At 32.2% G+C, this 26,185-nt stretch overlaps 2 protein-coding genes and 1 pseudogene across 3 annotated transcripts; 2 read left to right on the top strand and 1 right to left on the bottom strand.

Moving 5' to 3' along the window:
• Positions 1–257: 257 nt before the first annotated feature.
• LOC122608550 (UDP-glycosyltransferase 90A1-like) lies at positions 258–2,277 on the top strand. Its single transcript, XM_043781649.1, has 2 exons — positions 258–1,070; positions 1,597–2,277. Exons 1-2 carry the CDS (start codon positions 291–293, stop codon positions 2,218–2,220), a joined length of 1,404 nt encoding a protein of 467 aa, XP_043637584.1. The 5' UTR covers positions 258–290; the 3' UTR covers positions 2,221–2,277.
• Positions 2,278–6,724: 4,447 nt separating this feature from the next.
• LOC122608826 lies at positions 6,725–8,946 on the bottom strand (annotated as a pseudogene).
• Positions 8,947–20,419: 11,473 nt separating this feature from the next.
• On the top strand, positions 20,420–25,471 carry LOC122607642 (serine/threonine-protein kinase STY13-like). 2 transcript variants are annotated; one of them, XM_043780659.1, is made up of 6 exons: positions 20,420–20,917; positions 22,157–22,278; positions 23,806–24,002; positions 24,400–24,499; positions 24,614–24,748; positions 24,974–25,471. In XM_043780659.1, the coding sequence occupies exons 1-6, from the start codon at positions 20,572–20,574 to the stop codon at positions 25,178–25,180; spliced, it is 1,107 nt and encodes a 368-aa protein (XP_043636594.1). In that variant the 5' UTR covers positions 20,420–20,571; the 3' UTR covers positions 25,181–25,471. The 2 variants fall into 2 exon arrangements, with proteins under 2 accessions (XP_043636594.1, XP_043636593.1); XM_043780658.1 differs by having other exon boundaries at positions 24,325–24,499.
• Positions 25,472–26,185: the final 714 nt, after the last annotated feature.

Raw genomic sequence — 26,185 nt, 5'->3', positions numbered from 1 at the left:
CACACTTGTCTTAGCCTCGGTTCGATGCACAAACAGTACACATAAATGTTGTAAAAATCATACCGGTTATTACGAGTAGTATATAGTGATACATATATGAATGTTAAAATTTTAAAAGATTATTAAAAGGTAACAAATACTTATACAAGATTGAATAATATAAATTATATAATTAACATATTACAAAAGTACCCTTTCACCTTCTATAAATCCAACATCCAAAGTTGAACACTATCATCATCATCCGATTAAGAAGACCAAGATCCAACATTCCAACAAAACCCCAAAAAATGACAATATCTCCATCACCACATTTTGTCATATTTCCCTTCATGTCACAAGGCCATACCATCCCTCTCCTCTACCTCTCCCGAATCCTTACCGATCGCAGTATCACCGTCACCATAATCACCACACCAGCCAATTACTCCGCCATTCGAGTCGCCATCAAAAACAATTCCATTAACATCATAGACATCCCATTCCCACAAAACGTTGTCGACGTCCCACCCGGGATAGAACTAACCGATAACCTTCCATCCATGTCATCATTCATTCGTTTCGTGGAAGCCACGGAACAACTCAAACCGCGGTTTGAAGAACTTGTCTCCAGTCTCCAACCCGCGGTTAGTTGCATAATCTCGGATGGTTTTTTAATGTGGACACAAGATTCGGCCGATAAATTAAAAATTCCTAGGTTGTGTTTTTATGGGGCCAATATATTTAGCATGACTATGTGTAATGTTATGGCACAGTTTAAGCCACATGCGAACGTTGGTTCGAATGATGAGCCTTTTTTGGTACCGGGATTTGGGAAAATGAAGTTAACTGTTAATGATTTCGAGCCGCCATTTAGTGAGCTTGACCCGAAAGGTCCTGCGCTTGATTTCCTTATGAAGCAACAGAAGGCAATGTCTAGGAGTCACGGCTTGGTGGTTAATAGCTTTTATGAGCTTGAAGCTAATTTTAATGAGTACTGGGACCGAAACTATGGACCCAAAGCTTGGTTGGTTGGACCTTTTTGTGTAGCGAAACCATCTGCTATTAATTATTCAGATATTCCGATCAAGGTAATTAATTTATATCGTAACACTTGGGGTAAAATAATTAAAGTTTGACGTACATCAGTGAACTCTAGTTTTTTCCGAATTAAATAAATGAAGGAAAATGCTAAATGTGACTGTCCGTGCATAAAAAAATTTATATCTTCCAAATCAAAAGTTTACCTCTAAATTTTATGATAAGTATATAACTAACATATATAACCGCAGAATTTCGTTTAATAATAAAACTCATTATGTATTTTTGATTCATTTTAAAATCGTAAGATAAAATTTTAATTGACTGTTAAATTAAATGCACTTTTAGATCCACACTTTCGTTAATTAAATTATTTGTATATCTAGCATTTGTTGGTGACATTACAATAATATAGTTTTGGAAGGTTTCATTGTAAGTTATAATTAAAAAATGAGACCTGATTTGTACACTACAATATAGGAGAACTGTTAGTACTATAATTACAAACAAGTTTTTAGTGTGTCATATGAAGAAAGAGTAAAAATAAATAATGATTTGTGTGTTTTTACTTAACAGGTAATGGAAAAGCCAACATGGATCCAGTGGCTTGATAAGAAACTTGAAACCAATGATTCTGTGGTATACGTATCCTTCGGAACGCAGGCAGAGGCGTCCAAGGAGCAGATACACGAGGTCGCCATTGGGTTGGAAAAATCAAACATAAGCTTCATATGGGTAATGAAACCGAAGCAATTGCAATATATCGGGTCAGGGTTTGAAGACAGAGTGAAGGCGCGGGGCAAATTAGTAGTTGAATGGGTAGATCAAATGGAGATTTTGAAACATGAAAGTGTGTGTGGCTTTTTGAGTCATTGTGGATGGAACTCGATGCTGGAGAGTATGTGTGCGGGTGTGCCTGTGTTGGCGATGCCGTTGATGGCAGAGCAGCACCTAAATGCGAGGATTGTGGTTGAGGAGATTGGGATGGGGCTTCGATTATGGGCACGGGGTAAGGTGGCACGAGGGCTAGTTGGGCAAGAAGAAGTCGCGAAAGTGGTTTTAGAGTTGATGGAAGGGGAAGGTGGACGCAAGGCGAGGGAAAGAGTAACCGAGGTTAGGAAAGGTGCGTACGGTGCAATGAAGGATGGAGGATCATCGTCAAGAACATTAGACTCCTTAATCGATCATGTTACGGGATAAGTATCCTGAAATGTACCAAACTTTAGACGAATGTCTATAGTAGGAAATAACTAAAGTTGTGTGTATTGTATGTAAACAACTTTAAAAAATATTTATTGTATGTAAGTAAACATACGTGGCAACCATATAGGTGTGCGACTTGTCTGATTTTCATTTGTTGAATACATTTTCTTACATACAATAAACATTATTTTGGAGTTGTTTACATACAATACACACAACTTTAGTTATTTCCTAATATAGACATTCATTCAAAGTTTGTTACATTACAAAATACTTATCACATCATGTTACCATATTATGAGTGTTAAGTAGTTCTTTTGGGGACATAAGAGTATAACCTATAATGGGTTGAGGTTGTTTGGGTTTAATCAGAAAAGGAAAAGCCCAAGTACTTTAACCGATTATAAAGGGTTGCTTATATGTGTGTTTTTCCTATTATTTTTTGGGTTTTTCTAATGTGTGCCCTATAGACACATAATATGAATTAAATGATCCATCCTAATTTCTATATATACTACATAATTAACATCTTATAATCTTTCCGTTTTTCACCAAGTTCCTACTTTATACTTTCTTAAAATAAGTTAATTATGCCATTCAATTTTGTTAAAATGAATTAACATGTTCACTTCTTTCCTCGAAGCTTAGAAACAAAATGTTTAATATGTTTGACTTAAACATCATATATTGACTTACAAAAGAGATTAAAAAAGCAAAATAACAATTAAATTCTAATTCTTTTTAAGAACTAACAAATTAAAATTTCACAGAGAAAACATGATTTAATTTTGATTTCTTTGTTCTTTTATATGATTTATCGCTTTAGCCTCCGGATATCCTTCATGATGACAAAAGAAATCTCGTAGTTTCTTTTCATCATTTTTGTTAACAAACTTTCCCCTTCTAATTGAAAATCCATTGTGTTTTGCAAAATTTTGGTACAAAATAACGTTTTTTCTTCACTAAAAAAATATTGACCTACAAAGGGTTTATCCAAAATTTCTTTTGTGCCTTCATAATTCTCATCATGACTTGCAAAACTTTTTTTTGTTGGAATATCATGTAAATCAAATAAATGATTTTTAATCATTTTGCAAATAAAATGTATAAAATAAAAACATACTAATTGATCATAAAATGTATAAACAAGTTATATAGATTCCGTGAATAAGAAAGGAGGGAATCTTTAAGTGGGAAAATTTTGTGAAAGTAATATGTATAAAAAGAGGATAAATTACTTAGAAAAATAAAAGTTTATGTTAGCCAAATTTTAGCTAGAGTTAATATTACGTTGTGCTAATAGATGAAATATTAAGTGTAATATAGACTTAAATTAAGCAAGGGTAAAATAAAGATAGATGAAAAAAGTAAAGATTAAAAGCTATTAATTATGTAGTATATATGGAAATTGGGGTAGATCATTTAATTCATATTATGTACCTATAGGGCATCCATTAGAAAAATCCTTATTTTTTATATCTCTTTCCATTAAGGGGAAAAAAAAACTGGATACTCATTATTATATATGTAACTGGATAACTAAATCATTCAACGATAAGAGTACTTAGTTAGACACAATATACGTTTTGATATACACAATAACGAAAATGGAAGTGATAAATCTACAACAAGTTTTTACCATCTACAGCAATGCACGCTTTATACAACTTATACATTGTGCAGTAGAATATGTATGTTTGTTGGAGATTGCAAAAATTAAATTGATGTAGATATATCATTAGAAAAACTTAGGTGGCGTTTGTTTATGACTTAATAAATTAAATCATGACTTAATCAAAAATAATTAATCCATTAAGTCATCAAACGTGTTTGTTTTTATGACTTAATACAAAAAAAATAACTGTATTAACTTAATCCATACAGACATTATTTATCCATTCAGTCATTTAATAGTTAAAAAAACAAACGGATAATCTACTTTGGTACACTAATATTATTTTATAAATTAAATTGTGTTGCGTGTTATTTCTAGTCATTTTTTAAAAACGTCATACATAATTACATATGCACATAGCATGTTAAAGCAATATATGGTGTGTCAACGTTAAATGCAAGTCCGTATACATAATTGAGCCTGGCAACTTGACATACGTAAATGGAAGTATACTACCCAACTGAACCTGGCAACTTGACATCTTTGACTTGATATTTTCGAAATGGTCAAAAATCTTGAATTATGGAGTATACTGATGGTAGGGTATTTTCAGGTTGTCTTGACATGTTGGTAGAAATGTAGAATGTTAAATTGTTTTTATCTTTTAAAAGGCAACTATTTTTCAACAAGTTCCCTGATATCTACAATGGATTCCAAAAAGATAATTTTGTTTCCCGGTTGCGAAGTCAAAATCACTATGCGTACATGACAATGAAATTAACCGCAGTGCAAAGAAGTGAAAGTGAAATCACAATGCGCGAAACAGATTTTGTAAGGCGATTTCACATATTGCAACTTTTGATTATATATTTGTTGTGATTTTTATTTTGTGTTGCAAAAGTTTGACTTTTGCATAGAGTTTAGTATCGGTGACTGTAAATAACTATATACAAATGTTTATATTGTGAAAAAACTAAAACTGTGTTCATTATTATATGAAATTAACTTTCGAATCTTGTGGATTATATGTATTCGGGTATATATAATATGGCTCCCTTATAAGCTATCAACTCTAAGTTTTTAATTGGTCGGATACATATAATGCATAAGATTTGAGAATTCATTACTACAATGAGCACAAATATGTTAATTACATTTACATATACTAAACCATATCCATAAAATGATAAGATTGTGTTGAGATATATTCCATGCACGTTCGTAAAAGTTACAAATAAGCATGAAAAATATTCGCCAAATTATCTTCTGCTTTATCTTTGTACTACTTGTTAGAGTGCACGGTGCCACGGTGTAACCCAAGGACCAAGCAAGTTCCGAAAGGTCACCGGGTTGCACATCATTCCACCCTATAGGTACCGGTTTGGTGGGACGAAAAGTGGGGAGGGCGCTGCCCGACTTACTCACCGCCTCCCTCTTCCTTTCTTTTTTGTCTTTTCTTATTATTTTTGTTTTTATCTAAGTGGGGAAGAATGAAGACGGGTAGTGAGGTATTCCGTGAATGTGGGTAAAAGTAAGGATGATTAGAAAAGGTGAGGAGTAATAGTAAGGTACTCCTTCACCCTTATGTATACAGAAAATCTAAACAAGAAACATTATCATTTTATGGATAAAAAAAAATGAAAATCGCAACCCAAAACCTCAAAAACAAAATCGATAATCACAACATGAAATAGCAAAAATGCAACATATAATCAAAAATCGCAATACGTTATAGAATTTTCCTTACAAAATCCATTTTGATCTTGCATCCAATTTCATTTTGAAACATAGTAAAATATGTTTTAAAATATTAATATTTTTTTTTTAATAACAAGTTAGTAATCATACAATTTCATTTTGAAACATAATAAAAAAATGTATCAAAATATTAATATTATATATACTAATATTTTTGAATTACTTAAAAGTATTTTCCCCATTCTCATATCATACAGGTTTTTCTTTTAATAATTTGAGTCACATGACTAGCACAACAATACTACAATAGCTTAGATATCGAGTATTTATCTTAGACATAGATCGTGAACTGCAGTATAAAACAAACTTAAGTCACGTGACTAGCATATATAACAAAATAACTATTAAAGTTTTTATTTTTCTTACATAATTAAACACGAAGTTCAAGTCGAGTATAAGACAAACTCAAAACACTTAAATTTCATACACTAATCAAGCTTTTCAACGTTGGACATATCTAGTGAAAATAAGAGTTTGGAGAAACTTTTGAGACTAACAAATTCACATATACATTTTTTCCTGTCCGTACATTGTTAATCTATTTTTGTTTAATATAAATTATAAAACATAAGTACCTCACTAGAAAGACAATGGATCATTGGCCCATAATGTTAGAAAATAAAAGAAAGATTTACGGGATCAGTTTTACATCATTTCCTCGCTTAAAAGATACCGACTTGATTACCAAATCATTTCCATCCAACTCTTTATTGTATTTCCATAATTAGAACTTTCTGTATGTGTATAAATCTGGTTCAAGTTCCATTGCAATAAAATACAGAAATTTGTTCATAATCTTAGTTTATATTTGTTATCACATAATATACGTAGCATGCCCAAAAATATTTAAAAGATGAATTATGCAAAACAGCAAAAGTGTCCAACGGTCAATAAAACCATCCGAGACCATTATTGGGGGTAACCCCACCCTATTTAATCCATCATTCGACTATTTCTAGTTTATTAATGGATCATTAAATTTCGAATGCTGATAATAAAATCCAAAATTTTACATTTAATAATTAAGAATAGACCTAAACATTTTATTAATGGAAAAAACTGCAAAAAATAGAAAGCAATGTTGGTCCAATTCACGCAATTAGCAGTGACCTTTAAAACTTGTCGATATTAGAAACGACCTTTCAAAAAATACTCAATATAGCAATATTTTGCCCCGTCAGCATGTGACATGACATTTTTGGTGACATGGAAATTCACCTCCTCTCCACCAAATCCACCAAATCCAATTACATTCGCTGTCAAAGAATACCTACACTATTCATATACATCAATCCACATATACATATATACATTCATATGTATTTACAAATAACAATCATAAACATTCATTCAGAAACAAAAAAAAACAAGACACTTACCGAAACTCCTTATATCGATAATATGATAATATGAATCAAGGGCGCATCCTTGATGCTTATCCGTAGCCATAACAGATAACGAAACCAAAACTCAAATACCCGAAAACCCAATACCATCTTTTTCAACATCCCTTCTTTCTTCAGGTGACCTCCACCTCGTCGTCCGGTCGTAACTACCTCAGGCAATCGTCCAACAGAACACTCATGTGAGCCATAGTCCATTTTCTTCATGGGCAGAGTTTCATTTCTAACATATCGGTTCACCACAGGCACCGGAGATGGCAACAACGATGGAAACCTAGCTTCGGTCAAATCAGTTAATGGGTTTAATGGCGAAGATCCATGTGGTTCCGATTCTGGGTTTGGTTTCGAATCGGGTTTAAGTTCATCTCTATCAGGTGAGAAGCCATGGCTAAGAGATGAGAGAGCTGACATAGATGATACGGGAGAATTTTCCGGTGATCTTTGTGAAGATGAAAACGGTGTTTTTGATTGAAAGTAACCGGAAGAAGTTGTTGCCGGTGACTCATGTTTTTGTTTAAGTTATTTTTCCATGACCAAATAATAATAATAATAACACTAATAATAATAATAATAATAATAATAATAATAATAATAATAATAATAATAATAATAATAATAATAATAATAGCAGTAATAATAAACAGGAGGAAATTATGATATGTAAGATTTGTACATAATCAATGTGAGTTTGATGGCGATGAGAAAGAACAAAGGAAAGGCGAAATGAATTGGGTAGGTTGGAAGAGGAGGTGGACTGCCATGTCACCAGAAAGGCCATGTCACACGATAACGTAGCAAAATATTGCTATATTGGGTAATTTTTGAAAGGTCATTTCTAATATCGACAAGTTTTAAAGGTGACTGCTAATTACGTGAATTGGACCAAAGTTGCTTTCTATTTTGTCCAGTTTTCCCTTTATTAATTTACAATGGTTAACCTCTTTTCATCTAGAAATAGAGATCTAAGATCGAACTTGAAACTCATTCCTTACGAGGCCGAGGGTTATTTTCCATCTTAGATAAATCTGCAAACAGCCTATTTAATTTAGGTAAGTAAGTTTGTTTACATCTCATATCCTCTCACAACACCGACATAAACGATATTGTGACCAAAAACCTTTAAAAATGACATTGGGTGTTACTCACTAGCTACTTTATTTATTTACATGTGTTAGCATTTTTCCTCTCTCCTCATATATACCTTTGATATTAGGGCTAATTACTTGGAAAGTCCCTCAACTTGTCACTGAAACCTTTTCCGGGGCTCAAACAAAAAAAACTTCTATTGTGATGAAAAAACCCGGTTAAAATAACTATTGTGGAGATTCAATTAAGTAACCGATAAAAAATTATTTTAAAAGTTATTTTTGTTTCAGTTTTTGATGACATGGAATTTCCATGTCATTTTCATTTAAAAACAACAAAAAAAAAACACAAAAAACACACAAAAATACGAGAAAGAGAGATCTGGGGAACTGACAATCCTATCTTTCATCACCCCCTCCATTTCTTCTAACCTTTTGCTGTTACATCTTCATCACACAAACACCACAGTTTTAAGAACGAATCATGTACAAACCCGTCAGTTTTATCCAGTTCCTTAACCTCCCCTGTAAACCCTTCAATCTTGGTACTGCTCGAATCAATATTCGCACTCTCTCCCTCTTCCATCACCCCTTCGATCTTGGGACTACCCAAATCAAGATTCTGATCGTCAATCTGGTCGATTTTTTTCTTTCTTTTTCTTTTTCCGGTAAATCCTTCAATCTTGGGACTACCCGAAACAAGATCAGGATCTGAAGACTCATCTGTCTCCAAAATTCTTGTCAGGTCATCTGCAAACCCATTAAGATCCTGATCGCAATCACCGCTGCCACTAGAAAGCTCATTGATTTTCTCCGATTCTTTTCCAGGTTCTGCAAGTTTCTCAATCACATCACAACCCATATCAACATCCTAACTACAAACACTATTCTTGGTCTCAATCCCACTCAAAACCCCATTTAGTTCCTTCTGTTTCCTTCCTCGTTTGGAAATTCTTCCAATCTTGTTACAACCCGAATCAAGATCTGGATTGTCAATATAGTCAGTAATATATTGACACACTGCCCTCAAAGTAACAAAGCTTCTACCGGAAGGAGATCGGTACCTCGATTCCTGTTTACCGGGTCTTTTCAAGATGAAAAAGTGAGTGGGGGATTCATGTTGTTTAAAAAATTAAGAACAAATCATGTGAATTTTATTATGTGTTTTATATATTTTAAGTAGATCTATATGGCAGGGACTTGGAAAGGTTTTTTTTAAAACTAGCGGTGTAACCGGTTAATAATTGTTCACATAAGCATAATTTGGTCAGAGCCCCACAATAGTTATCTTAGCCGGTTTTTTCATCACAATAGAACTATTTTTTGTTCGAGTTCCAAAAAAGGTTTCAGTGACAAGTTGAGGGACTTTCCAAGTAATTAGCCCTTGATATTATCACATGTATTCATCTTATATTCAGGTCAGTTTAGGCATATGAATCATGTTGCTAAATTTTTTTTATAGAAAAAAAGATTTAATAATTGTGTTTAATAAGTTATTACACATATAAATGATAATATTTCAAATTTCTTAACATTAAAGTATAAATTATAATGCATTTAGCTCCTTTCTACTAATAGCCCTAATAAAACATACACAAAAAAAAATATAAACTTTTCATTGTTTTTTGGGAAGTTTTATTTATTTTTGTTTCATATATTAATTTTTATATTGATAATGTTGTAAAACCTGTGTATTTGACACATATCTAAAATCTAGTATACTCTTTTATAAAAGCATAACAAAGTACAAGTTTTAGATATCTATACTCCTTGCTATTTTATTAACTTGCTATATTGTTTGGCAGCTAATTAATCGTTTGTGCAAATAAATACAGGTTTTCACTAATTGTAATAGAAAAAACAAACTAATACATATCCACTTTATTTAAAATATAATAAAAATATTTACAGGAAGCTAAGTTAATTCATCTAACAATCTAACAATAATAATAAAAGAGCATTCTAAATTCATTTTTAAAAAAGTCATAGCTCTTGGATGAAAAACAAGGTTGAATTTTAGCCATTGAATTACTTTGCTTGCATCATTTACCTTATTTAAATTTATTCTCTAAATTACTAAATACTAAGTTATTAAGTATTAAATGCATAAGTAATTCATGTTAAAAACTTTAGACAATTATGAATTAATGTAGATGACATGAAAATTTTACGTCCATATATACCTTTAATACTACTATTATTATTTTATAATTTTTGGAATTTAAAGATTTTTTAGATATAGAATATAAGTTAATTAATTAACTTTTGTAATTAAACTTATCCGATAACTCATTCTTTCACCATATATAAACATATTGACAAGAATAAATAAATATAATATTAATAAATAATAGTTTATAACTAAATTGGATTATTGACACGCGTAATACGCAGGAAACACATTAAAAAATACATTATAACTTAAGCCTCCTATTTGTCGTTTTTAATAATTGATGCAATATCATCAATTAAGTTTAATAATTGATTTCCAGGTATACGTGTATACACAACAAACTAATTTTATATAATATAGATCAACGGTAAACCATATCATCATAAAATGTATCATACATTATTAATGTATTTTTTTAATGTGTTTCTCGCATATTATGCAGGTTAATAATCTAGTTGTTCAATAAACTATCTAAACTTAATAAATAGATAGATAGACAACAGTTTGTCAATTGTTAAATTGATTCATTGGTTAAAGCCTTTTCCCAACAAGCTTGGCCAGTTTTTCGTTGATTTATCATCATCTAAGAATTAACTGCCATTGGCACCATAAAGTTTTGGTTATGTGCGTTAGTGTTCACGAGGGTAAGTACCCGTACGTTGCGGAAATAATATGGTAGGGTGATAGGTTATAGGTTGTGATATGTCATAGAGTGTGACAGCCAAATGCCTTAACTGTACGGGCTCCACCCTCAAATTTAAAAATTCATCGAAAGTATATCGAACGACATCTTTAATGAAAGAGCACGAAATTTTATGAACACCCATATAATTTTTATAATTTATCGATTTACGGTTTTTGAAATAAAATATTTTGAACCAATTAGAGAAATTTATGGAAGAAAGAGAAAAATGAGTGATTGAAATTTGAGGAGAGAAAAAAAAATGAGTGGTTGAGATTTATTTTAAGGGTTTTATAAATTAGTGATATGGGTATTTTGGGGTTTTCACTTGTGTAAAGTTGAAAAAATTGAGGGAACAATTGAACAAATATTTTATAATGTAGTAGAGATTGATCATTTATCTGACGCAATGAGAGCTTTGTGGGTCCATCATCAATCCAAGCCCCGTTAGTTTTTTGTTTTTATTTAATCTATGATCAGATAACAATAAAAAGTTAATCAGATAATAAAAAGTTAATAAGTGATAAGATGTTGTTGATATATAGAATTAATAGTGACTAAGTAACACCCAATGCTGTCTTTCATGGATTTTCGGTCTCAATACTACGACGGTGTATCGAAGAGATAAAGATGTAGACAGTCATAACCCTATCTAAAATAGAAAGACTCTTTCCAAATTCTATCGAAAATAAAAGAAACATCCGGTCTTATAATAAAATAGTTTTTTACCCGGGCGTTGCTTCCAAAAATTTATTGATACGTAAAATTTGTAACGTGTATAAGGTGGTTGATACATATAAATGATAAACATATATTACAAAAGCATATCATAAATCTTAAATAGTACAACACAAAAAAGAAAAATAATGTTGTAAGTGTAATCTAGAGGGGGGGTGAATAGATTATACCAATTATTTAACTTCTTTTTGAAAATCAAGTTGTAAAACAAATATTCAAATCTTAGTTTGTGCAAGATACAATCACAACAATAATTATATAACAAATAAGATTGATATGAAAAGATAGAGCAAGAAGATATCACCAAATCAAGAGACACCATGATATATAGTGGTTCGGGCGAATGTTAACGAATTCGCCGTAATCCACTCCCCGATTCACTAATCGAGAGTTTGTAGCACTAATCTCTCCAAACCCGGTGGAGAATCCGAAATTACACCAAGTATTCTAACCACTAGAATACACCAAACTCTTGACAATTCAAGAGATGAACACACAATCTCTAACCACTAGAGATATCAATGAAGATGAAATCCTAACCACTAGAACTTCAACCCTCTATCACACTCACTAGTGCGAATACAACACAATTTGTAGGCTAATCAATATAACACATATATTTCCTTACTACAATTGTATCACTCTTGCTAGATTGATGTTTGATATAAGATATGAGATATGAATATGTATTTTCCAGGAGATGTAGATGCAAGAGGTGAAGTCCAAATATGCCCAAGTCTTCAATTTATAGTCAAAAAGTGCTTTATTACCGTTTGACTCGGACGGCTCCAAACAGAGGCCGTGCTTCATGGCACAAGAGCCGTGCTCCAAACAAGAGCCGTGCTATACCTGGAAAACTACAAAAAGCCTTTGCAACCTCCCATGAAATCCCACTCACAACAACAACATTCCTAAACCAATATTGATATCAAAGGATAAAGAAAGAAAGTTGAGAAGATGCTTACCAAGAGAGGGAGATTTGGGGAATGAGATAGTCACAAGATGAGTTATGGAAATGAATCAAAATCCCACTATCTTTTCAAATATAAATCTGAATTTATTCATTTGTTGACCAATTTTGACCACTTAACCAATTTTGACTTTTGTTGACTTTCAACACTTAGAAAAAATTTAGCCTCCAAATTTTGGTGAAAAATCAAGTTGATTAGATTTGTAATTTGACATTTTCAGACACCTTAGAATGATACTATAAGCCTTACGGAACAAGTTTCGGGTCAATAACATAAGTAACGAGCGCTTGGTAAGATTCTTTGATTTAGACAGAGAGAGGACGGCCTTTAATCCTGCAAGAGCCGTCCTTTGGAGCCGTGCTCTGAAGAAGAGCCGTGCCCCATGAAACTTAGAAAATATTTCGACCTCAAATTTGATGAAAAACGAAAGTTGTTATTTTTAAGATTTGCCAAATACAAACATCTTAGAATATCAAAATAAGGTTATGGTACAAGTTTTGAGTCACGGAAGTGAGTAACGAAAGCCGAAGAAACAAAGTGTAAATTTGACAGAGAAGGACGGCCGTTGCAGGGCACAAAGGCCGTGCCTAAGAGCCGTGCTACCAAAGTGGAGCCGTGCTCCAGGATTTTCGACGAAGTGCTACACCAAACTCAAACTTGACGTTTTCATTGTTTTAGGTTCGGAAATAGCGTATGTATGCCTAAGTTAGCTTTTATATCATTTTGCAAACATTAAATGTATTGTCACTCATTATCAAAACAACGGAGACGTTTGAATTAACCGTAATGCCTAAAATGCACCAACAAATGTAAAAGTCTATTTAAAAGGTATAAATGATCTCTTAAAATACACTACCATCGATCTTTTACAGAAATTAACTTTACATTAATAAACTACACCACTCGTTGTTGCCCCGATCACCATACCACCACCACCACTACGTACCAGTAACGTAGCCGCATTGTGCAAACATACATCTAGCATTACCCGTTGGTGGTAAAAGTTAGAAAAACCTAAAGTTCACTATTAAGGGTATAAAAAAAAAACCCTTTTGATATTCAGATCAACTCCGTCCGACCTCGTTTAGACTATCTCCAACGGGGATGTTTTTGGATGCCCTTGGGTGCCCTTAGGTGCCCTTGGATACCCTTTGCGGTTGAAGCTTGTCCAAAACTAAAGATTTTTTGATGCATGCCCTTACCTAAGGGCATGCCCTTAGGTGCCCTTACTTATATTTTTTTGTTTTTAGTGTAGTTAAAGGATATGTAAGGATGTTTGTATGGTTGTAGATAAAATTATAGGATTTTAAGGATTTATAATAATGTGTAAGGATTTGTAAGGATATAATGTGGCAGCTCAAGGACGCCTTAGGGCGTCCTTAGCATTGGAGATAGCCTTATGGCTACGCCCCAACTCAAATGAAAGTTCAGCTTCCCTAGACTTAAATTTTGGATTTTGGGTGTTACGTGCAAAACAATAGAATGATAAAAAAAAATTTAAAAAAATAAGAACACATATCAAATCAATACACTTATGAGTTTCGATTGAGATTATGATTTGGATTTAGGTTATATAATCAACATCGTCCAAAATTATAGCTAAAGGGACATGAGGGCCTCAACTAAACTATGGTCGTGGGGACTAAGAGCATCTTCAATGGTAGTTTTGAAAAGCTTTTTATAAAGCTTTTCACTACTTAAAAAAGCTTTTGTATCCTTTTTATTCATTTGAGTGAAAAACTTTTTACCAATAGGTTGACAAAAATATGACACACTCTCTCTTCTAAGTTTGTTATTAAACAATATTTGAAAGACTTTTTTTATAGCTTTTACCATTGGAGCAATAATTTGATAAAAAACTTAAGCTTTAAAAAAAAACATTAGCATTGAAGATGCTCTAAGATAGTTATGATTTGGCTTTATTTTGATTTGTTTTTTGTTTTATTTTCATCCAGTTCATTTTGTTATACGGAGTATATAATTTGGGTTCTCTATTCTTTAATCATTTTGATATGGGAGTGATAGTATACATACGATAACACAGTATACATACGATGCCAGATGAATAAAACTTATTTAAAAGGAATAATATCTGAAATAAAATCTATCCAGAGGAATATTATTGATTACATGCAATCACCCTTCCGAGTTACTTAGGGACACCCTTTTAAATTACCACAAGATACCCTTTCGAGTCACTAAGAGATGCCCTTTCAAATCACCAAGGGACACCATTCCAAATCATTAAGGGACACACTTTCAAATCACCAAGAGACACCCTTTTGAGTTACCAAGGGACGCCGGTTCAAATCACCAAGTGACACCTTCTCGAGTCAACATGGGTCGTCTTTATCACTATAAATAGTGACTCATGATCATGAAGGAAAAACATAAGAAGTTTTCATATAAAACTCTATATTCCAATTCTCTTTAAACAACAAAACTCTCTTATCATCATCTGGCAAATATAACTAATACATATATCATCATCATAGGATCGAATGACGTAAAAACCATATACATAATACAAGTTACTAGCAGGAAATCGCCACCCAAATATCTTAATCTTTCTCACATCTTTCCATGCTAGGTGACATGAGATTTGTATAACCAAATACTTCTCACATCTTCTCATCTATGTGTCATGGGACTGATGTACATTTGTACACTTCTTATTGTATAATCATACTCGTATTAGATTGTATACTCATAAAACGTATATTATTCGACGTATAATCAGGGAGTAAGTTTGTTAGGCTGTTTAATGGCGATAGAAAAGAAATTGAGATTGGAAAATATGGTGCAATTTTTGATGATGGTGCGATAACACATTATTATTATTATTAGGATTATCTCTATATTAAATAAAACAAGATTGTGATTACATCATCATTTTACCAAAATATCTTACATGACAACTTCAAAATCATTTTTAAAAATTATATCTTTCTCAACTAAATAAATTTATGACATCATCATAACAATAAATTACATTACTTAATTTACTATATTTTTTTAATCCTTATCATATTATTTAATAAGTATTTTTATACATATTTTTAAATTATATATATATTTTTATCAACGTGACAAAATTGATTAAATTAATTCATATTTCATCGTTTCATGTATATATTATGATTTTGCTATTTTTTTCTTCTTATCTTCATTGTTATGTCTATATACACGATTGAACTCTAATATATCTCTTCGATCTACCCGGGTATTACCCGGGTTTGATCAGCTGGTAATGTAGCATTACTCTATTTATAATTTTTATATATAATTAGGGTCAGTGAACCGTACCCCAATTCAGCCCATTAATGATAAATCGAATTATATCTTTAGTTTGAGCCCAGTCCATAAGACGAACGGTTTGGAAAGTGATTAAACGTTGCATAAAAATCTTTTCCGGAGTGCCCATTAAGGGCTTAAGGCAATAACCCAACTATAAATTTCCACCTTAAGTAAGAAATGATCACTTACAAACCTATTACGAGTAATTGTTATTAACACTTTTGAACTAGTGATGAAAGTAGCCACTTACATCCTTGTCAAGACGTGGTTGTACACCAAGGTTGATACGTCATACGACTATACGAGCAGTGCTGGTGCCAAAGGCTTAATTTCCAGTTTAGTAACAAGGTATAACATAAAACATAATGCAGTAACCAAAATATATATAAATGTTGTTTACTTTTCACAAGAACGGGTCAAAGATAACCCTCCACTTTAGAACATCCTCGAACTCGTGACTTGGTTTTCATTTTTCTTTTATTAATGTTAGAATTTAAGAAAAGAGCCTTTGTTATGTAAATATTATAACAAAAGCAAAATCATAAATTTGGAAGATTTTAACTAAAACTATTTGGGTTGAAAATAAAATACTGGAATGATGATTTGTGTTAAATTAAGACAATGCCGAATGCTTATAATCGCGTCATCTATCAATTATTATCGATATTGAGCATTTGAGCCCACGTCATATTATTATTGTATGTTCTTTTAAGCCATGTGGATTTAATCGAGAGTTCTTATTATTTTTTTATATTTTTTCTAAAAGGTGTAGATCATTCGCCCGCAACAGGAGATCCAGCTTACGCTGTCTTAACCGGATTCGCACTAGAGAGCCCCCTCACCCTCAATTAGGAGAAGAAACCCCCAACTAAACCGTCCGAAGACACAACATTTAATTGGGATTAAACTTTGTCTCCTTTACAGGCTTCAAACCTGCTTCACTAGAATATTTTATTTGTAAAATTTCTTGAAGTGTCATTCGCTATGTGGGATTTAAATATAAGATATACATATCATAAATATCTTATTAAAAGATATATTGGTATATAAGGGTGATGGCAACGCATGGATTAAAGGTGAGTGGTTCTCCCGACCACTCGTGGAACACCGACACCAACGTTGAACCACTCACGGGTGGTGAGTTTTGGGTGGAAGTTTCACTCCCTACAACCACTCGTTATCTTCTTTTTTCTTCTTTCTTTAATTTGTCCTTTTCTTTCTTTTTTGTCTTTTTCTTTTTGTCTTTTCTTGTAAGGAATTGTATGGTGTGAGTGGTAGGTGAGTGGTGGCAATGACAACAAATTTGGGTGAGTGATGAGAAAAGTGATGGATTTAAGGTGGCGTAATATGATTGGTTGGAAGTGAGTGGTGAGTAAATGGTGGGTGGTGGTGATGCCATCACCCTTACAGCCAATGCAAATGAGTTTGAGACAAAGATGGGCTACTTCTGATGACATTGATTAATATAGCGACTAACATATGCAAGCACATGAAACTACTACTAGTGTATTTTTTTTCACTTATTTTTATTATAACGATAATGCATACGCATGTTAAAAAACTGCATTGAGCGTTGACTACAGAGAGTCCTGACCATAGGACCAAGCCGATATTCAATTTTCTGTAAGATCAGATTGTAACTCTTGGGGTTATTTTTTATTTTTATAAAATTACCTACTTACTACAATAAAATAAGAAACTCCTTTCCCTAAAACCATTTTATACCAAAAGTTATACAGTATAAACTATAAAGAGTGGAAAATCACTCCCAACCAAAAATTCCCCTGATAGTTTATACGGAGTATTAAAAAATGTGGGCCATTGGAAGGTATGATGTTGTCCATAGATGATCCATTTACCATAATTTTTATTTGTATACCATGAAATGTTTTTAGAATGTTACATTGTACTGTATTATAACACATTTTGTGATATATGTACAGGTAAAAGACAATGGGTGTACCCCCTTAATAAAAGACAATTCAAATATTTCATTCATAAGGCTATCTCCAATGCTAAAGATGCCTTTAGGCAAGCGTCTTTAAGCTGACACATCATATCCTTACAAATCCTTACACATTCTTATAAATCCTTAAAATCCTATAATTTTACTTCCAACCATACAAACATCCTTACATATACTTTAACTCCACTAAAAACAAAAAAAAAATATAAGTAAGGGCACCTAAGGGCATGCCCTTGGGTAATGGCATGCATCAAAAAATCTTTAGTTTTGGACAAACTTCAACTGCAAAGGATATCCAAGGGCATCTAAGGGCACCCAAAGACGCCCAAAAACATCTCCATTGGAGATAATCTAACCATTTAAAGGTGGATCAAATGAGGTAAACTTATCTGATGGGTGACTATTTTCATATCTAACCTTGATTGACCACACCTTCCATTAATCGTATCATTCACTATGTAGTTACAGCAAAAAGATGTACATTTAATACACAAGTGATTAAGCAATATCAAAGGCTAACATTGTGAAAGTAATTGTGGATAACAAACTATCATGTATAAAGAATATCAAAGTTTTTGGTTTATATATTATGTAAGACTATCTTTAATTATTCACTTATTTTAACCTACAATTTTTCAAGTTAGTTTTACCTTTTCACCATCAATACTTTCTTTCCTTTATACTGTGTTCTTGAGTTTATATTATAAAAGAAAGGAAATAATTAGAAGTGATATTATCTTCCTCTCAAATCATCCCATAAATGGAGAGAAATTTTTTTAGACAAAATCAACTAAAAAATCATTCCACTTCTATTTAATTTTCTTTCTATCCTTAAATTAAACTCAAAAACACAATTTATTTTGTAGTCATTTGCTTTCTTTTCTTTTCATTCCATAATAAAACTCAAGAATATAATGTTAGTACTTGACTTTCAAATTTAAGTAATATAACAAAACAACCGCATCTTGACCGCTTTCATTTATTAGATCACATTAACCTTCACCTATTTAGCAAGGGGAGTGATATCCATACAACAAGTTTTAACCATTTACAATAGATGTATAAAATTTATTGCGCAGTATACAACTGTATGATGCAAGAATTATTGTAGATGGTATTAAAGTTTGTTGTAGATTTATCACTTCACATTTAGCAACTCATATTAACCATTCACTTATAACTTTTTTCTATTTACCTATACTTTTCGCATACCCTTTAAAGATGCTCAAATAACATTGGATAATAATTCCCAAAAGTTGAATCTACTTAATAAGTAAATTAAAAGGATCTCAATCTTTTGATTAAAAAGATCAAGATACAAACTTAATACTTGAATTTTGATCCATAATTTCAATCAGTGATAAAGATTGTCCATTTAAGCTCTAAAATTGATACCAACTATAAATGATTTCTATCCAATAGCAACACATACACTTATTATAAAACTTGGCTCAAAAGGTACCCAAGTGCCCACTAATATATTTTTATAAGGTCAATGATCTAATTCATATTCATAGGGACAAACCATTACTTGTTTAATATCATGATTCACATATTTTAATATTATTTTGGGTTATTTGTGAATTTATAACTTATAACTTTATTGGATCATAACTATTGAATACTTTTTGAGTAGAATATAAATATACTTTTGTTCCATTGTAATAATTGTAATAACAACTTTATAAAAAAAAAAATACAAATTCAATTATTAGCTCTATTAAATTAACAGATTTTACAGGTATTAACACATCACCAATTAAACTCAAATTCTCATAATAGTTTTTGATAGATTGTACCCCAATCCTCACTATGACATTACTACGTATTATGGTCAAAAAATGAATAAGGATCTTTGAAAGTGAGAGATCCTTTGAAGGTAAAGTTGAACACTAGTCAACTTTTGAGTTAAAATAAATGATCAAATTAATCTGATCTTTAAATTTTAATACTTAATTTTAATTTGAAGTTAAAATTGCTCGAACTTTGACCCTAAAGTATAGATGACTTTATAAGATTTTTATTCTTAAATACACTTGTTAGTTATTACAAAACTTGGGCTCACAAGTGTTAACCATGTAAATATGGGACCAAACTCATTACTAGACTTTTGTAAGGTCAAAACTGCAGTTGAACTGATAGTCCAGGGACCATTTACATAACATGACCCTCTCCAATAATTTTTTTTTTAAAGGTAAATTTCGCTTAACTTAGTATCGCGATTCGACAGCGGGAGGTCTAACATAGGTTGTTTTAATCGGGTCCGCGCTAGAAAGCTCTCTCGAAGTAGAAATGCCTATTTCAAATACCTGATGGGAGAAAACCCCTACTAATCCGTCTGAAGGCACGGTGATTAATAAGGATAAAAACTCTGCTCCCTCATACTTAAACCTAGATATATCCAAGCCTTCCTAGAAAGATTTCTTGTATACTTCTCCATCCTTAAACCCAAGACTTCCTGTTTATAAAATCGTAAAATCGGTATTCAACCACGAGCTAGGAAATACACCCTCTACAATAAATAACACAAACCTCCCTCCTTTCCTCCCTCCCTAACAATCACTTTTATAAAAAGAGTGGGAAATCACTCAACCCCTCAAAATCAGAAAAATTAAAAAAAAATCATATTCTGACCCTTCAAGCTCCCAAAAAAAAAAGTCATGAAAGATAACAACAACAACAGTAACAATAATGATGGGGGGTTTGTAAGAGCAGATCAAATAGATCTAAAAACATTAGATGAACAACTTGAAAGACATCTTAGTAGAGCATGGACCATGGAAAAAAACAAGAACAAAAAACAACAAGAAAATCCTGAATTTGAGGAATCAGTCACGCCCGCCGTCACAGCTGGTGGTGGTGGTGGTACTAAGAAGAAAGAGCAGTCGCCGCCGCCGAGACAAGAATGGGAGATCGACCCATCAAAGCTTTTGATTAAAGGGATATTAGCCCGTGGTACTTTTGGTACTGTCCACCGTGGCATTTATGACACCATTGATGTTGCCGGTCAGTGTTCTTTTTTTTTAATGGAAATGCTGTGCATTTAAAAAATTTGTACCTTCAATATTAAAAGTCCACCTTTGATTTTCATGGTAAATGTACAAACAATTTATTCACCTTAAACACAGCCAGGACTGTATTTAGCAAACCTTTTTCTTAAATCCTTTATTTATTATGTTTTGTTCTTTGTTTGTTTGACCAATTTTTATTTATTTATTTTTTTTTTTGTATTTATTAAGATATTTAATTTATTGGAATTGAAAATGTTGAATCAGATTCTTACTTATTATGTAACTAATTATTTTTTTGTTTGTTTTGAAAGCTTATATAATAATAATAAACATACAATATAAAATGACAAATGTATTAGGACATTTTTATTAGTATCCTTGAATTCACTATAGAAAATGACAATAACTACTTTTGTGATATCAAAGGTTGTTTTTGTCATTTGTAGTTTTTAAAGGTGTGTGATGGAAAAGAATTTAAAATTTTCTATGTAAACCTAACATGAACACGAAGAAAATCCAAATTTGTTTCCACTAAATTTATTTGAATTTGGTGAACCAAAAAGTCCCTATTATAATGTCTTAATATTGTAAAACTCGGCATTTACTTCATTTTATAATGTCTTGATATTCTTGTATGAGAAATGAGCCCCGGTACCATGTTTAAGATTTTTTATCACTAAGCATAAATGATTTGCACATTAAACTTTTTATGAGCGTAATTCTTATTTTCGACGTTGGTGGTGGTGTTAACGAGTAACGACGGTGTGACTATGCTTTTTTGTTTTATAAGAAAAAGGTTGTAAATGTTAGAACATGTAATCCGTGACAGACAGAGGTGATAGATAAGGTTTTGAAAAATTTAATTTCTACATATACAGGTGATACCAGTAACTTGTCTTTCATGTGATACCAACTCTTTTCTAATAATTAATATAATATAATACTATTATAATAGATAATAAATAGTATTTTCTTTAGCTTTTTATATTGTACCATGAATTTACGCCTACAAATTAGGATCTCAGCATCAACTTTTATTTTTAATTATCTTTTTTAAAAGTACAATCATTATTGTTATACCAATGTCTATTTGTCTTTACTTTTTAACTTTGTTTAATAATTAAAATATTTGTAAAATGAAATTATTAGTAGAATGATAAATGTGATTAATTTATGAATACATTTTGAAGGTGATTTGTGTGTTTAAATTGATATAATTACTTTTTAATATCAGTGAAACTGCTGGACTGGGGAGAAGAGGGGCATAGGACGGAAGCCGAAATACAATCTTTAAGAGCGGCTTTTACACAAGAAGTGGCGGTGTGGCATAAGCTTGAACATCCTAATGTCACAAAGGTCACTTTTTAATGTTTAATCTGCATTTATAAATAGATTGAGACTTGAGAATAAGGACTTAGTTATCTGATATTTAAGGAAGCCGGTGCTTAAAAGACTTTAGTCATGCATAGGTAGGCTGTCGTAACTTTTCAAACTGATCAGCGTGACTTCTGTTATAATGCACTTTCAAACAACTCCCTTAGATTCTTTATGGTTGTGATCTTTTTCACCTTTTGTATTATCTACTAGTATCCTTGCCATGAGACTTTCCATTGCTTATCTGTTGTAAATGCGGAATAGTTATTTAAGGATAACACCACATTGAAAATGGAAAAATAATTGGCTTTTAGATAGGGAACTAGATTTAGGGTATACATTGGAGCACAACTTTCATTACCCAAGAGTCACTAAAAAAACCCGTCAACATTTAAGACAGTTAGAATCAGAAATTTCTATGTCTTAACCTTCTTTTAGAAATAGCTAATTGTTATTAGGGGACATTTCTTGTTATATACGCTGCTGTATACGCAAATGTATTAATATTCATGTTTGCATATAACTATCAAGCACAATTCATAACATAGGTTTCATTCATAAGAAATAACTACCAGTTGGGCGTAACGACATTCACTCTTACCATATTACTACTCTAATCATATAAGTATAGCGCATGATTGTTGGTTGTTATATAGAGACGAATATTCATGTACTTTGTATGCCTCTTTTAGGTGCACTTAATTACCATTAACATAAGACGAGGTTTCCGAATACCAATACTATTTGTTAGAATAATGTGTCAATCATAGGCCTCCAAAGAATGGTGATTCTATTATTGATAGCAATCATAGCATCATTTATTAATTTGGTCAATTTCAGGGGCTTCCGTGGTTTAACCGTACACGTAAGCCCAAACACATGTTTTCTTTTCTTCTACCCCACCATCTTTTGAACGTCATACCACTTTCCTTTTATGTATGTCTCATTTAAACTGATATTTATTTTTGATGAAATATTTCAATACTTACCTCTTGTGGATTCTACAACTATTTGATAATATTGACTTGGGACGAAAAGATCCCCTTTTTGAGTTTTTTCTGACGTATACTCTACGTTGTTCATGCACTTTACAAAATCAAGTGGTCAACGATTTTATGATTCTATCTCCCCTCTAACTATTAGTTATGATTTTTTTTTTATAATGGCGCAAGATCCATTTAATAATTGTTGCAATATTAAAGTACATATTTCTGAATTCGACTATAATCCGGTAGCATTAGATTAAATCAAGTCATGACTTTCTAGGTTATCTTACCAAGTTCCTCACATGGCTTCATTAATTATTTACGATTTTTAGATTATGGTGGTTAAAACAAGTGTAAATGTCAGCATATGTGAGCTGTATTCGATGGACATGTAGCTATTCGTGTAGTTATGCTGACCGGAGTCGGCAGTTGTAACTCCTTTGTATGAAAAAGGGTCGATTTATATTCCATACCGGACCCACCCGTTTTGCTAGAGCTAACTATTATTCATCCACTTATGCAGTTTATTGGTGCAACAATGGGTTCTTCAGAGCTTAATGTGCAAACTGAAAACGGTCAAATTGGCATGCCAAGTAACATTTGTTGTGTCGTTGTGGAATATCTTCCTGGGGGTGCTTTGAAGAATTACCTTATAAAAAACAGAAGAAAGAAACTGGCTTTTAAAGTTGTGGTCCAAATGGCACTCGATCTTGCAAGAGGGTATTCATCTTGTACTTCATTTCTTCTAAAATAGGTACATGTTGAGAATAGTTGACTTCAAGGTCTAAAAAGCTTTATTCAGCTATAGATTGGATCTTGAAACGGTTTTAACACCAACAGTTTTCTTTTTAAAGTATACTTTGTGGTGTTTGAATGTTTGATGTTGTTATCGATATCTATATAATTACTTAAGGATCCACGTGAATTTAGAAGTAGAAATGAGACCGTTTGACTTTTAGATGCCAAAGTGTATCCTTAGATGTTTCTTTATAATCTACTCATTCCTTACTAATTCTCATATTTAATGATTTCTCTATACTAGATTAAGCTACCTGCACACTGAAAAAATCGTACACAGAGACGTAAAAACTGAAAATATGCTACTGGACAAAAATAGGACTGTTAAAATAGCTGATTTTGGAGTTGCCCGCGTTGAAGCCTCTAACCCTAATGACATGACGGGTGAAACCGGAACTCTTGGATATATGGCCCCTGAGGTATGTGCTTGATTAATATTGTCATACCCAAATATGCTTGTATTGCCTTTGAGTGTACTTTTTTTCTATTTTCTATTTTTTTACAATCTTTTTTTGAATAAAAAAATGTTGCAGGTTCTCAATGGTAACCCTTACAATAGGAAATGTGACGTTTACAGTTTTGGCATATGTTTATGGGAAATATATTGTTGTGATATGCCATATCCCGATCTTAGTTTCTCAGAAGTCACTTCAGCTGTCGTTCGCCAGGTATGACCCATATTATTATTTATTAAATAATTAGAAACGCGTAATTTGATACTTCTTAATATAGATATCTGAACAACTGTACCATTTTTTTATGTGGCCTTTGCCCGTATACTTATTGGCTGGCAACATTTTTTATTACAGTATTACTTCATAGAAGGAATTTCAGATATTTACTATCTAGTTAAATGCTTTCTTACGAATCTAAAAATGGTAAAATAAATGCAGAATTTGAGGCCAGAAATACCAAGATGTTGCCCAAGCTCTCTTGCAAATGTAATGAAGCGATGTTGGGATGCAAATCCTGACAAGCGGCCTGAGATGGATGAGGTGGTGAAAATGTTGGAGGCCATCGATACATCAAAAGGTGGAGGTATGATCCCGGGTGACCAACCTCGCAGCTGTCTCTGTTTCCGTAAGCGTCGAGGTCCATGAAACTTCTACAATATAGCCCGTTTATAGAAACTTAAGACGGATAACAAAATTTACTTGAAGTTGAAAATTTGGATCCTAAAAAACTAGGCATATATTAGATGTTGTGCCTCTGCTGCATGTTTCTTTATTTTCTTTTTTTTTGGATCCTGTAAAGCTTTTAAAACAGTTTGTTGCATCTTGTTAAAATGGTGCTACACTACTAGTTATTACTGTACTAAACTTGATGCCATGCTAAATTTTTATTGCATGAGGTATATGTATCCATAGCAATTTTTGCTGTGAATTTTATCATTTGCCATTTTTTTTTGTCCTTTTCTTTAACTTAATGAAAGTCAGTCTAATTTTGTTCGAACAAAATCTATGCTACTATCAAGTAGTCAATCTATATATATGTAAAATGGAAAACGAGTAAATTACAGTTTCAGTCTCTAAGCAATGCCTTTATAACTTCAAAAAGTTGTCACCTCGTTGGTTTTATAGTTGATGTAAACGATCACCCCAAAGCACCCAAAAAAAAAACTAAAAAAGTGTAAACGATCACGTCGTCTGAGCATTTTTCTTTGTTTCTTGTAAGTTTTTTTTTTTTTTTTTTTACAAGTGAATTTTAACTCAGACGTGTACGATGTGTGCTAATCGCACATGAAAAGGTTCCCCACTAAGCGGATTTTAAATAGCCTTTCTCACCATATCACCTCCTTTATTGGAAAATACCGTCGAGGAGAATCTACCAAGGCTCGAACTCGAGATCTTGTAGTAAACTCTCCCGGAGCCCAGCATAGCAGGTTTAGTAAAACACCCACTACAATGAGAATATCATTATAATATGTGATTAAAAAAAAAAAAAACCTTTAAAATGTTATCTCACGCGTTTAAAACACTATATAATTGTATGTTTAAAATAGTAAAAAAAATGTTAGAAGGAGATTTTGATCCCGTCACTTCCAGGCAAAATAAGAATAGTTTCTACTTTCTAGCTAAAACGCTAATATCGTTGTGACATGGATC

Source organism: Erigeron canadensis, chromosome 7, assembly GCF_010389155.1.
Source record: "Erigeron canadensis isolate Cc75 chromosome 7, C_canadensis_v1, whole genome shotgun sequence".
Taxonomy (NCBI): domain Eukaryota; kingdom Viridiplantae; phylum Streptophyta; class Magnoliopsida; order Asterales; family Asteraceae; genus Erigeron; species Erigeron canadensis.
This window is presented reverse-complemented; position numbering and strand designations above follow the sequence as displayed.